General features: G+C 42.6%; 1 protein-coding gene across 3 annotated transcripts in view; it reads left to right on the top strand.

Annotated features, from left to right (window-relative positions):
* Positions 1 to 13,377, top strand: part of LOC144937540 (gamma-aminobutyric acid receptor subunit beta-3-like) — a 272,017-nt gene that overhangs the window by 233,621 nt on the left and 25,019 nt on the right. For all 3 annotated transcript variants that reach the window (XM_078864797.1, XM_078864796.1, XM_078864798.1), the window contains exon 7: positions 266 to 418. In XM_078864797.1, coding sequence (XP_078720923.1) covers positions 266 to 418 — 153 coding nt within the window. The remainder of the gene's footprint in view (positions 1 to 265; positions 419 to 13,377) is intronic.

Here is a 13,377-nt window from a genome sequence, read left to right as displayed (position 1 = left end):
AGGACATATCAAAACATTTGATGTAATAAGTTGGTAACATTGTCAATTGAAATGAATGCATATGAAACAATGAACATTGTAAGTGAGGTTATTAGACTTGATTATGAATATAACTGAGAAAATTTATATTTGGATTTATATTACAACGTGATAAGTAAAGATTGCATGGTTTTGATTAATTTAAATGTTTTCAACAGTGTGAAATATTGTATCTCTCCGAAGGCTAAATAATGTAATGGTAATGTAAGTCTTTCTTCTTCTCCAGGTTCCTATCCCCGGCTTTCTCTCAGCTTCCGGCTAAAAAGGAACATTGGGTATTTCATCCTGCAAACTTATATGCCGTCAACACTCATCACAATCCTCTCCTGGGTCTCCTTTTGGATCAATTACGATGCCTCTGCTGCTAGAGTGGCCTTGGGTAAGGTTCTGTATTTGACGCAACAGCTGCTACCCCCATGCACACATGCACGCGCATGCAGGCACGCACGCCAGCGTCTTCGCATGGCCACTTTTTACGGCGCTACATTGTGCACGCTTGTTCACGCTACGTTCACGTAAGTGAAGCCAAGGACATCGCGCAGCCGTCAGGCCGTCATGGAGCTCCGAGGGTAAAATGTAACAACGGTGAAAAAATGTGCAGCCCTATTCGTCGCATGCTCACGCCAGCTGCTGGCGCAACGGTTTCCAGCAGAACGGTCAGGAGTAGGCCTCGAGTGCTTTCCACATCTATCCTGGGTCTGCCCTAGGTCTGCTCGGCTGTTAACGAGCGCCTGACTCGATTTGTGTACGTCAGCAGCTAGATGGCCTTTTGATGAATTTAGTAGGTGCTCATTAGCAACGCTTGCCCATGCAGCGTACGATGTCAAGCAGCGGTCTTTGTTTTTAATCAGTGCGTAATGACCCACGCTTTAATACTTGCGTGAAGTTGATGTTGTTCGTTAAAACTCCATACGGTAGCCAGAGGTGTGAGAGGTGTAGAAATAAGGACATCTGTACGACTCAAATGGTTCTCAGCTGCCATCTCTCGAGGCCATGTATGCAGGGAATGCGAGTCAATCAGTGCGGAAATGGGATGCGGCCACTATCTCCTTTGGTGCGCGCGCCGCTGTGGAAGCAGCAGCAATACTCATACGAACAGCCTCTCTCAAGTCCACGTGACAGACACAGGCATTACAGCAATCTTCCCTAGCAGGCTGGAGTTATACATTATTCTATGTAAATAGTAAACAGGTCACGCGGTATTGATTTAAACTTTACTCGACTACTTATCTCCCATAGATTGTAGAGGTATTTATTTTCTTTCACGTTTTTCGAGGAGCTGCAATGCCTACTTCTTGTTTGTTTAGTGTAGATGAACGACTGCACAATGATTTAAATAAATACAATCTCAGAACATCAAACACACAATCCGGCACTTTTCGGAACTGTTCCTCTTCCTATTCTGCAATGTTTCCACGTATGGGATGCGGCAGTGAACGTGGGCTGCTGCAGGAGGAATAGGTCTCATTCTGGGACCGGAACGTTTTTACATTTCTACCACTGGATTTCATACAAAGACGAAGGACACAATGTCATTGTGATCGATGCCGTTGATGCCTCTGAATCTTGTACGTACATACTGTGTTTTGAACTTCTTTCGTATCATACATAGCCAACCATGTTAATCTGACGTGCAGGATAAGGACAACAAACTAAACACAAAATCAGTTCTAAAGATATTAGTTATCGATCTAGATTTTAAAAGTCCATAACTCCAGTGACGTTTTTCTTCTTTCTGCCAAATGCCTCAATGTCTGGGTAACCCTTGATAGCCATCCATGAGGCTCTACGTCTCCCTGGTCATCGAGCAGAAGGCCTAGAGCCTGCAACGTTTCATGCTCATCCCGAGCAGCTATCCTGAGCATTCTTTAAGTTCACTGACCACGCACGAGGCGTGTTTTTGTTGTTGTTTTGATTGATCTTGTTTTGTATGGAGTGTTGAAATATTTCACGTGAACAGTGCTTTGTGATCTTTAGATGAAAGACAGAGTATAAACATGAATAATTGCTGTCATCCAGTTTGAACATGCACTTGTATTGCTTTGTCATTGTCGTACGTAAAAGCATTGCTGCTCTCTCAAACACTGGTATTTCAAATCCTTCCCTTGGTGTTTCTAGATCTCATTTTACCTCTGTCGTAAGATTTCTGAAGGCTTCAAATGTACCTCCACACATTTCTGAAATTGCCGACACAATCTGGGAGTTTTTGCCGTGTGAGCGTCCATCTGCACTTTTTTTTCCCGTTTATCCCCCAGCCTTGATCTCGATATAACACTGGTTTATTATCCGAGGTCATTTGTGCAGCCATGTACACCTTTGGCTTTCAAAACATATAAAACATGGCCTTCTTTGTTTTTCATGATCGTCATAATCTAAGTCTGAGCATTGCATCATGTCCCATTTAGTGCTGATGTCATCTGTCATAATTAAGCCATTGCCAATCGCAGGATTTCAATGGATAATATGAAAAGCTCATCGACAAAGAGTGCCTCCCAGTCTCAATGCGGATTGGAGGTTTTTCTGCTGTGCTCATGGTGGGGCTCCGCTTAATTGGACAATCTCTGTTACCCACTTAACTTCCCCACAGTGTGCCAATACAATGCACATTTGTATCAACCCTGGTGAGATGATGATATGAGTGTATCCCCTGGCCTGAAAGTCGCTAGGTTTTGCTTTTGAGTTAGAAACTGTCACAGTCTCTAATACATGTCATAGGCATCTGACAAAAACAAAAGTGGCAAGATATAACTGTGCATTGAGATGCTTAATTATATTATTAAGCGCAGCTTGATGTCTGGCATCCGTACCTCCTGTGTGAGCGCGTAATGGGCATTGCTTGGCTATGTGCTGAACTGATGGCAATTCATCACATTCGCGATCGGGTGACCCTTTTACTTTTGCAGTACCATGCAGTCAAACTGTCTGCCTTGACGCATTACGCTGTTGCCACGCACATGCTCTCACACAAGTACGATTACAGAAATGCACTCGCAGTTCTTGAAATAATGAACAAATATAGTCACGGTTCTTGCAATTATGCATGAAGAGAACACGTTGTGTGTATTGCAACCAATTAAAATACTCCGCAGGTTCATATTTGAAGCTTTTAACAGAGCCAATACATATTCTTGGGTCTTTTGGTAAAGTCACGTATATAGATACTATCAACGTAACTTTACCGAAAGACCCAAGAATATGAATTCCTGAAGTTACGAAAGCTTTAAGTTAAGAGCCAATACATTTTTTTATGGCTCAAAGTCTAATTGCAGAAAATACCAAAATGCCGAATCAGACACTCGTGAGGGTTTGAAATATATATTTGATTCTGATGACGAAACATGCTGTTTTGGCTCGGATATGATAGCGGTGGCTTTCTCCATATGCTACTACCAGAGCCTGAATAAGACACTGCGTCATCCATCGTTAATGCGCTGAGGCTCATTGTCAGCTGTTTTGGGAGACATAACCTAAAATATAATATGCAATTTTATTGACGTCCGAATTTTTTTCACCTGAAACTCTACCTAAGTGAAAATTAGTACTTGGAACGTCATTATTTGAAGAGGTCGTCACAGCCAAATCCACCGACGCCACCACATCTTGCCATTTCTTCAATCTGCCAGATCCTGCATCTGTTTAGCAATGAACACGTGACCTCCAAGCTCTGCTCTGACACTCCAGTGTCTGTCTCAGTAGCTTGCCCTTCTCCACCATGCCAACGTGCCAACGTGCCAGCATCAACCCAACCACAACTCCTGATTAAACTAACAACGCTCTCCTTGCATGTTATTTTTTACGAACGTTCACGTTTGCTTACCTACGTAAAATTCATCACTGCCTCTATGCACCGTGCACGTTTGTTTAAAAGTTTGGAAAGTGTTTAGTTTTGTTCAAAGTTACTTAGTTCATGTGCAGCTCTTTAACCTTAATATTTACACCCCATTAATCCTACCTCCAGCACACAAACTCTTAGCACAAATGTTGACTGTCCACTCTTCCAAAGTGTTTCGTGTAGTCCATCAAAAATAAAACAAGGCTCGAGTCTACCAACAATTAAATACGGTTATCAACCGTCGTGCGTCTGTGGTCTCAACCTGGTAAAAAATATGAATTACAAAGCCTTCTCACTCATATCAAGACGAGCCATTTCTAATCGCCATTGGCAGCCCTAAACATGTCATGATAAGTCATGAAAATTCCACATTTCTATTAAAGGATCAGTCTCTCTACAGGGCGGTCCAGATGTCTTGTGACGCCCCCCCCCATTCATTGACCCCTAAAAACAGTCATTTGCATATTCATTTTTTTTTAAATAAACATTACTTTAGAAATACTACGTTTTAGATAAATAAATGAGTTCACAAGACATCTCGAGCACCCTGTACAAAGCAACCTCAGTCAAATGTTTTTTTTATCAACCCCAAAGGGATGATGCACCAAGTCGTTTATGACTCTACATTTAAACACAACATCCCATTTGCAAGCCGGACTCTCGATCACAGTGCCACATATCGCCGACACACAAAAAAAATCATCCACTGGCGGATTATTTTTTCCTTCATGCTGCTTAATCCAGCTCTGGGGGAGATACGTTACTGATGTCGATGGTGTGATTGACGTGCGTTAAACCCACTTTGCAGGGCATAAAGAAGAACCCTCGCATGTCAGTTTAGCAAACTTTATTGAAGTAACTCCTGAGGCGCTTCTGCCTTGGCATATTTTTTTGGAGCAGTCTGTTGGCTTGACGTGCTGCCCTCATTCCAGAAGGAGATTCAGATGGACAGTTCACCAATTACAAAAACATACAGCCTTCCAGACGTGGGAGCTGAACGATCAGTCCCACCATGCGCAAACTGGCAGCGCTGTGGAGCATGTCAGTCAACAGACTTTTTCGTAACGTATTTTAATTTGAGAAGTAACATAGCCAACAATTTGCTGTACAATGACATTTCATCTCTAAATAGTTTACAGCAATCTAGATTTTAAGTTTTCGTGACTGCAGGGATCTATACTCTTTGGTTCTTTCGGTAAAGTCACAGCAAATATGCGTGCCATGATGGTGAGATGTTAACTACCTCGCCTGGTATACAGGAGGTCATGGGTTCGATCCTAACCCTGACGACTGTATGTTTGGACTTTGCGTGTCTCTCTCTCCGTGGTAACGTGGATTTTTCTCCGGGTCCTCTGGCTTTTCCCTACACATTTAGAATCAACATGCGTTTAGAGTAGTTGGCTGCTATACATTTACATGTGATATGCCACTCCGTTGAGCTATCATTTGTGGCCAGATCGCTTCTGAAAAATAGCTATATGGCTCAGTGGGCCTTACCTGATAAAAGAAACAGTTTAAGGTTAAGATTTTCCCAACAGACAATAACCGTAAATAGGGCTTTGAAATAATCGTGATGTGAAATTTATGCATTGACTGAATAAAATATCCCTAGAGATGCATTCAGATGTTCAAGCCCAATGGATGGGTGACATTGGACTTCATGCAGATATCTCTTATCTTCGAGACGCTAAATATATCCAAATGGAATAACCATGCATCAAATAATGATATATGTCACTGATACGATGGACATTGCTTCGTGTGATGTTTCACAGTGACATTAATCAATCTCATCCACTCAACCCCACGAGGCTGAGAATAGAGTGGAGGCAAAAAGGGCAAAAAACTTGTTTGGATGAATTTGAAAAAAGAGGTCTACCTGAGAATTACATAAACAAAGATCATTTTCACATGTGTTGCTCGATTGTGTTGCCTGTATTCTCCACAGTGATACGATTAGTATTAATAAATAATAATTCAAATGTATAATGTGCATTCCAACCTAGGATCCCAATGTGTTATATATTGATAACCTTGCATCGATCTAGGACCTATATTTAAACGGGAGGGGGGCCTTGTTTATAAACATGCGGCAGTTCTACCAGCATCGGTTCAAGAAAACCTGAATCTGCTGATGAGACACTGAATGTCAAAATACTGGTGCAGAATTAATTCTCCAGCCAGGAGTGGGTGAGACGGCCTACGTTCAGGGCTGCTGTTCGACCCCCCTTTCCGCGAGGGGTGAGCAATAGGAGATCCTAAAGAGGGCTGCTCCGTCCAGGTGCTAGACGACCATCTCATGACCGCCGCCTATATGCCGATCAGTGCCTAGATACTGCTGGATTCCACCAGTCCTGTGCCTGTCACCACTAGTCCATCGCCGCAGGGGATTTGGAAGGTTGTAACGACGTAATTCTCCAGGATAGAAGCCTGCGCGTGATTTCTTTTTATAACGCGGTGGAAACTGGTGCACCAACCGTGACCATACGATCTTGATGATCGGAACTAAGTCCGAGGCAACTCAAGATCTCCACCTTGTCGCAGCCTTGTCCACATCCACGAGCAATTGCGATCCAAATATCCTCTTTTCCACATAATCCACTGTCATTGAAGGCGTTGTCTTCAGCAGAGGTTCGTTCGCCGACCCATTTCAGGGTTAATGAATGGCCTTCCGTGGCTACTGTGTGGCCAGGGGGTACCCCAATCATACTTCACCCTGTCAAGCAATCGCCCTACTTGGGTTGTTGCCTGCTGCCCACGACAACGATGTGAGGTTGGACTTGCGGAGAGCTGAGCAGGGGGCGACCACCACCACCACCTTAAATATTGGCATGGCGTGGGTTTCCTCTGGGTTCTCTGCTTCCTCCCATAGCTAAAACAGAAATGCAACGAGGGCTTGGTGTTGACCAAACATCCCAATGAATGAAAAGTTACCTTCAAATTACTTCAATGGGGGTCACACACGGCAGCAGCAACATCGCCACCAAATCCAACCACTTGGCAGGACTCTCCCAAAACAATTATTGGGACTCATTAAGGTTTTCCTGTGTAAACAAAGATAATTCATTAAATAGATTACTTATTCAAAAGTTTCACTGTTTCTTGTTTAGATGCGTGGTGCCCATACACCATGTTTTGTTAAACACTACGTTTGATTAATTTACACAATAAAAAAATAAGGGACAATGAAAATGGCGACTACGAAGTGTTGCATGCTCCAGGCGTGCACTCAGCGTCTTCTGTTTTGCACGTGTGTGCAACGCCGTGGGAACATTCGACTTTTTTTTATTTGCAGAAAAATGTATCACGTTTCACTAAAGCACGTATTTACAGCTTTCACGTAAATCAGTAATTTGAACAATATTGCCACGTGTAGCCAGTTTGGCCAAAGCAGCGTCTACGATTGGTCCAATTTGTGAACTGTCAGCAAGAGTGGGATTTACACGCTCCTAGCGTGGATACACCGGCGTTCCTGTTGTCCTCTCTTTGTGCAGTGGCTCCTGACGTTGGTGTTTATGAAAGTGTCGTGGCACTCGTGCCTGTGCAGGTTGACGTTGCTTTGCTCATAGATTCCTAACCAAGCCTTGGTGCGAAGCATACACACACAAAACAGACAAGTGCCGTTTGCCGCCAGCCTGCAACTGTGCGAGAGGTGTGAAGGTCAATTTAGTGGAGCATAGATTCTCGAGCCATTGATGGAAATGGGGCCTCTGACGACTGCAAAAAGCAAACGCAGCAGAACAGCGATAGAAGTTTAATCTGCAGATGTATTTATATTTTTTGTTCTTGTATGTGTAGTGACATTGAATGAGTCACTGTAGCGCGTGCCATTGGGAGATTGGTAGACAAAAGAATTAGGGGCAACAGCCCGTTCTACCAGTTGGACCAGGGGGCAAGGCACGGAGTCCTCTGGGGGATCCAAAAGGGTGCATGGCAGAGGCCTGAGCCTGGCCACGTTAGGCAGGATATAAGGCGAGCTCCGACTCACAGTCGGGGCTGCTGCGATCTGAAATGGAACTCGTCGTGCTGTCGCCGTTGTGATATTCGCCTTCTTCAAGCTTTGGGTCTGGCAGCAATGTTGGCTGTCCCGACCCGGTGTGTGGTTATCCCCTAAGGCTGTGAAGGCCGGAATAAAAGCGAGAGAGTTCCTCCTACTAGCGTCTGTGAATTGGCACACTATATATGCACGTGTGTATGTTGAACTTCTTTCGCACCGTGCGTAGCCAACCGTGCTAATCGGAGGTGTGGGGGAAGGATAACAACACTAAACACATAACTTTTATTGTAATTAAATTATACGTATTTAGTTTCGTTCGTTTCTCAGTCCGCTTGTCCTGGTGAGGGTTGTGGCAGCAGCATGTTGAGTAGGGTGGTTTGCAATTGCTAAATATTTACAACACAATCTGCAAAAGCACTTTCAATATACACACTTTGTATTACTATGTTGCGCAATATAATTTGATGAATGAAGTCCTATTTTTTAAAATCATTTTCATTCGTTTTATTTTCAACTTGAAACTTTACATTTATAAGAAAATGATTGCGTTCTATGCAATTTATTCAGAGTTTGAAATAAATCACACATTTTAAATTCGTGAACTTCCAAAATTCCAATAACATATCGGAATAACATTTTGTTGTGCTGGTGGAAATTTGAATAATTGAACGCAACATCACAGCCATAAAATCTTGCGTTCATTCTAAGGCCACATTCCCTGTTCCCCATATTTCATGATTGTATACAATATTTTCAGCAATACGATTGGATGACAATTTGTGGGTGTGGGAAATAGTTATGGGTGAGTTCATTATGTTGTAAATTCATTCCGTGCACGCTTCTGATGGCACCTTTAAAGTTACGTGTAAGGCGCTCTCTAATCTTCAATTATGTGGTTCATTTGCGTTATTTAATGCCGGTGCAGGACTCTGTTTTGGCATTAAAACGGGTAAAGGTGACTCCCTCCAATCGCTGATGATTATATGTCGACCCAAACCTGCTAGTAAACGATGATCTACACAACGTCCACGGCTGATGTAAATTCCAGCATTCATAGAGCGTGGGACAACTTGTGGCATTCGAGCAGCATGTCCAACACATGGCTCATCAGTGAGCCCGCCCACCAGACTGGTCGGCTTCTACCACACACAGCTCATCGGTGAGCCCACCATCTTTATCGTCAACAGAAGAAATGGGTAGCCCTTCACTGGATCCCCCCAAACCACCTCCCTGACCCGCGTAGCGTGGGGAGGCCAGTATTCAGCAGTGGATTGACAAAAGGGCTGTACAAATATAAACATGCTAGAGTGCTTGTCTGGTGGAAAATGGTCCCCACCATAGCAATGTGGAATTCCCTCCACTGGCTGTGAACTGCCATTGTAGCTCAAGTGCTGTTTAATGCCCGCGTGAACACAGTGGCACACTAGCTCCAGTAAACGTATGCAGTGTACATGTTACTAAATATTTAATGTTGGCAAAATTAACAATTTTTACATCGAAATTTATAAACCTGTAATAGAAGATAATGTATAATTCGTGACCTAAATATAATGTATTGCACGATAATGATATTTCTGCAAAGCTTGTGGAAATGCCTGCATTCTCACAACACAGGTACTTGTCAAACTAAATACCTACAAATAGTGCATTTTATTACTGTAGTCAAAGGTGTAAATGAGCGTAATGTACATACAGCCTGCTGCTGCTGGCAGTGATGCCTTGTGCTCATCAAGATCAGCAGCAGAAACAGCATCCAGCAGCCGTTACCACCGTACAGGTCACCCGCCTGCACGGTCAACCACCAAACCACCAAGTGGAGAATGGGAGATCTGTGAACCGAATTATTTCTGAAAGTTGGGGGGGGGGATACTCAACAAAGTGAGCTGTAAGTGCAGCCAAAAGGAGCCACGAGAAGGAAACAGGAAGACAACGTGAACAATCTGACTACTGACAATAATAATCAGTGCTGTGACGAAGACAGCCATTGCCCCAGACATCAGCACGTCGTTATATTCCATCCACCCTTTTTAAAGCAGTATTATTGATCAATGGCTTTTGGGTTTTTTGTGAACTGGAAATAATAAATGTGAATTATTTTATTCAGGCTCCCTTAGAGCGGACGGAATACAACTGTAACCTTATCTCTAATGATGTTTAATGCATGTATAATGGATGCTCACAATTCACTGTGAGTCTCTTATGAAGACATTTTCCTTGTGTTTTGTGCTGGAAATTGATCTCGCTTATGAATAATGTCAATGCAATTCGCCTGCGCTAAGTCATTTCACTGTTGTTGTAGATGAGACTGTTTTTGTCTATTTCACTGATGGATTTTACGTTGTGTTTTTCACACTTCTTCATAAAACACTGTACAATTGTTTTTGTTCCTGGCTAGTAAGTGTTATTTCTTAATTGCTTATGCCTCAAAAGTACAGAAAATGGCTATTACTTCCCACAAACTTTGCTTTTGTGACCAGCACATTGATATTTTGAAATGTACCTATTTTCCAGAACATTCCAAATAGATTCAGTGCTGAGTAAACTTGGAGTAACTTCTTGAACATTCTAGAACTTTCCTGCAATATAAATAGTAGTATAAATACAGGGGCCTTAAGCCCACCAGTTCAGTTTTGTTCCGTTTGCCTAAGTGGATAGAACTGCTTTTTGTGGTTAAGTTTGTTGTCCTTCCCCCGCTCCTCCGATGAGCACGGCTGGCTACTCACGGTGCAAAATGAGTTCAACACACTCACCCCTGCATAAGATGCGGAATCTCCACCACTTGCTCAAGGTTGTAAATGGAAGATGAGCACTGGCTCAATGCTCACTTGATGAGGACATCACTTTGACGAGCTTTTCACATGTCTGAATCATTTGAGTCTGAATAATCTTTCTCTGTGCATGGGCAGTCCTAACACAGTAGTCCAAATCATACGTTGAGTCTGAGCCAGTTTTGCGGCACACTTTAAACATTGTTGATCCAACGAGTGCGTATTCATGATGGACTGGACTCGTATATGACTACGCAACAACATATGTTCATACTTACTGTGGTGGGGAACCAGCCTCTGTGGCAGGAATAGTAATATTTTATTGTAATAATTAATATGATTAAATCAGAATTTACGTAACTTTGGTTTATGCTAAAACGATTGTAAATCCATACGAGTGGCGCTGTGACGTCACAAATCCCGGGTGACGGTCAACTCAGCTGATAATTTATCACGGAGTAATAACAGTAGTAGGAAGCTTTCGCGACCAATATTATCCATAATAGATGGGGTTTTTGGGGTTAGAAATATAAATGTGTCGTTAAATCCACCACCATCCGACACAGCCAATGTGTAAGGTTTGTTAAGTAAACAAAATGTACCAATTCATTACAATTCAGCACGCCGGTGTGTTAGAGAGTAAACCCATATCATTTACAATTCAAGTACCGTGACGTTTCGCCGGCAAATTACAACTGGCTTAATCAGCGGATCATGCCTGTGAAGTTTAGAACTCTGCTGTTTGCTGACGAATGTGAACAGTAGTTGCTCTGTTGAGCGACTGGCCTCCAACATATCACTGTGGAATTTCCACCACTTTTTGAGGGCATCCAACATGTGAACGCTTGCCCCGAATGCACCTTTAAGGAAGGAGTGATTTTATTACCTGTGCTTTCACAAATATACTTGGTGTAATGTTTTATATAGTTAGGTCAATAAAGCCCAATTAGGCCAATTCACAAGGAGTCTATTTATAAATTTTCATAGAAAATCTCTGCCGTTGGAAGTTTTCCACGCAAAATGATCCCTTGCACTCTATTAATGAGCGAAATTTCTCACAAATCTGCCATTGAGAATGGGTGTGATAATATTTTGCATTTGATCCAGCAGCCAATCAGAATCTCGGTGAGGGGCGAGAGTATTCCAGCTCTGCAGTCATGACATCGGGATGCAAGCCCTAACCAATGATGCAATCAGACTTCCATCTCACACACATCTAAATGTAAGAGGCCACATGGAAATGAAACCGAAGAAGAGCATGACAGATTGTTCAATCGGAATGTTAGCCTAATTAGAGAGCATGATGGAACCAAAATGCATAATAGAATTATCAAATCAGTAGCTCTCAACAACTATATTCATGGAATGGGAGTACTACAATCATAGAGATGGGCCTATAATGTCAGTGGACGAATGACTGCAGTGATGTGGTCGGTGAGTTATCACCGATATTTTGTTTGCCTTTGAACTACTGTGGATCACGTCGAGCTCTGCCAAGGGAAGTGCTCGCAGTACCATCCCAGAACAGAAGAAACCTCTACGACGTGAAATGCTCTTAACCTTTACGTAGGGCCAGTAGATGCTTCAGCGATACAGATCTTGGCACAACCATATTTGAGCTTCCTCAGAACATATGGCACACATGGTAAGGCTTACAGGAAAGGTCATAAGTAGTGTATTGGTAGCAACCTTCATCTGGACAGATTCAGACCATGCTTGACAAAGCAATACAACAATGCAATGTCACCCCATCTCAACTTATCGCGTGCTGGCAATGGTGCAGCATTTTGCTATCATTGACCACGATTTATATCAACATTTAAGTAATACGGTGATACAAAGACATGTGTTTAATCTTACAAATTACCAAGCAAATGTGCGCGTTTAATATTATTGTCTGCAGCTTGTGCCTTATCTTATCAGTTGGGGTCCAGATTTTGTACATGTGTCTGATGTTCAGCAACTGCTGGAGATGGGCAACGCGTACTGAATTAGCTTTCGCTACGATTCACAACGCACTGCAGAAACTAGATGCCCAAAAGCATCGCTCCGAATTCTGAGTTTTTTATGCTATTTAAAATTGTCTACTCGAGCATTACATCATAATGTGTAAAGCAGGTACCGTAAGTATTTCCAATGGATCTTTGTTCGCAACATCTCAGTTGGAGACGCGTAGGTAGCACGGCACCATTAGGCCATGCTATCGCCACTTGTTTACAAAATCCAGAGAAAGATCGTCACCTGTTTGCCAGCGTATCATCAACATGAAAAATCTATAATAGTAAAGCTCCATTCTAAACTATTAACATCTGCAAAAGGGTGAGCTCGTGAGGATCTCTCACCATCTGTAGTACCAATCATCGACATACATCAAACCACCTGCACATCATGGTGGACAGTGCTCAATTTGCCTCCGCTGTTTCACATCTCACTCATGAGTGACTGAAACATGTATTTTACTGCCTTTCCCGGTCCTTTACTTTATGGTACTACTAGGCTATATTTTTTTTATTTTACCAGGTAAGGCCCTCTGAGCTATATAGCTCATTTTCAGAAGAGACCTGGCTACAAATGATAGATAAATGAAGTGGCTTATCATCATCACGTGGGAATGTATAGCAGCCAAATACTCTTTTTATTTTACCAGGTAAGGCCCTCTGAGCTATATAGCTCATTTTCAGAAGAGACCTGGCTACAAATGATAGATAAATGAAGTGGCTTATCATCATCACGTGGGAATG

The sequence above is a fragment of the Lampetra fluviatilis genome, chromosome 19, assembly GCF_964198595.1.
Source record: "Lampetra fluviatilis chromosome 19, kcLamFluv1.1, whole genome shotgun sequence".
Taxonomy (NCBI): Eukaryota; Metazoa; Chordata; class Hyperoartia; order Petromyzontiformes; family Petromyzontidae; genus Lampetra; species Lampetra fluviatilis.
The sequence above is the reverse complement of the archived record's forward strand: the minus strand, read 5'-3'. Positions and strand labels throughout refer to the sequence as shown.